Source organism: Austrofundulus limnaeus, unplaced genomic scaffold (genome assembly GCF_001266775.1).
Source record: "Austrofundulus limnaeus strain Quisiro unplaced genomic scaffold, Austrofundulus_limnaeus-1.0 Scaffold334, whole genome shotgun sequence".
Lineage (NCBI taxonomy): Eukaryota > Metazoa > Chordata > Actinopteri > Cyprinodontiformes > Rivulidae > Austrofundulus > Austrofundulus limnaeus.
Window position 1 is genome coordinate 621,114 of NW_013952736.1, and position 1,125 is coordinate 622,238.

General features: G+C 37.0%; 1 protein-coding gene across 1 annotated transcript in view; it reads right to left on the minus strand.

The window, feature by feature from the left end:
• Positions 1-479, minus strand: part of LOC106527596 (peroxiredoxin-6) — a gene marked incomplete at its 3' end in the record, with an annotated part of 2,693 nt that extends 2,214 nt beyond the window's left edge. The window contains 1 exon segment of the mRNA XM_014022519.1: positions 281-479. Coding sequence (XP_013877973.1) covers positions 281-372 — 92 coding nt within the window.
• Positions 480-1,125: the final 646 nt, after the last annotated feature.

Here is a 1,125-nt window from a genome sequence, read left to right on the forward strand (position 1 = left end):
ACACACACACACACACACACACACACACACACACACACACACACACACACACACACACACACCACCTAATCATGGTTTTAGAATAATTGTTGCATTTTTAATGTAGTTTGTAGTTTTAGCTTGTTTTTCTTCTTGTTACATGTTGAAAAGTCAGACAAAGACAGGTCCACAGCTCAGTGTGTTGTTTCACAAGATACGATCAGTTTGACCACGTGACGACGCAAAGTCAGCAGAGCTTCCAACATTAGCCTAAAGAAGCCCTCAACGCACGCGCACTTACGAGTCTCCCAGAAAGTCGTGGAACTTGATCCTTCCGGTCGTGGTGTCGGCCTCGAAGTTCGGCAGCTCGTCTCCCAGCAGCAGTCCAGGCATGGTGGGCTCTGACCTCACTGAGCACACGACACTAACGTGGTTATCCGCACACAGAAACACTGATGATGGCTGAACTGCCGCTCATGAATGGACCCGGATAGGGGCGGGGCTAACGGAAACCACAGACCGACCAATCAGAGAGCAGGCGTCAGACACGTGTTTAATAAACAAACACTCTGAGAGATGTATTACATGTAGAAAATCACGCAGTTAAAAATACACAATTAAATACATCTAGATTTATTTTTTGAAGTATTTGTATTTGTGTTTTTATATTTCACTCTATGTCAAGTAAAATAATACAGTAATAAAAAGTATTTCAGGTCTTTTATGATGGGATCTGCCATGTTTGTAATTGTTCAATTTAATCTAAAGGAAAAAAATTAACAAATAAGATCTAAGTGCATCTTCACACGAGATTTATCTTCTTTTTTATTAGCAAAAAAATAACAAAATCAATACAAGGCAGTTATCAACAGACAWTTGAACACATAAACAAAAGCCAGGGGGAATATTTCATACAATAATATTTAATAAAGTTCACAAATGAATCATTTATTTTTTTAAGTTTTCTCATTATTAGAGTTAGATATTTTTATGACATATTGTTAAAACTCCTTTTTAAACACCAGAAAAGAGGGAGTGAAATTATTAAACATGGATTTGTTTGTGTGGTATTTTCCATCAAATTTACATCATACATTTGTATCTGTTATTTACACAAGATTATATATATCCATCCATCCATCCATC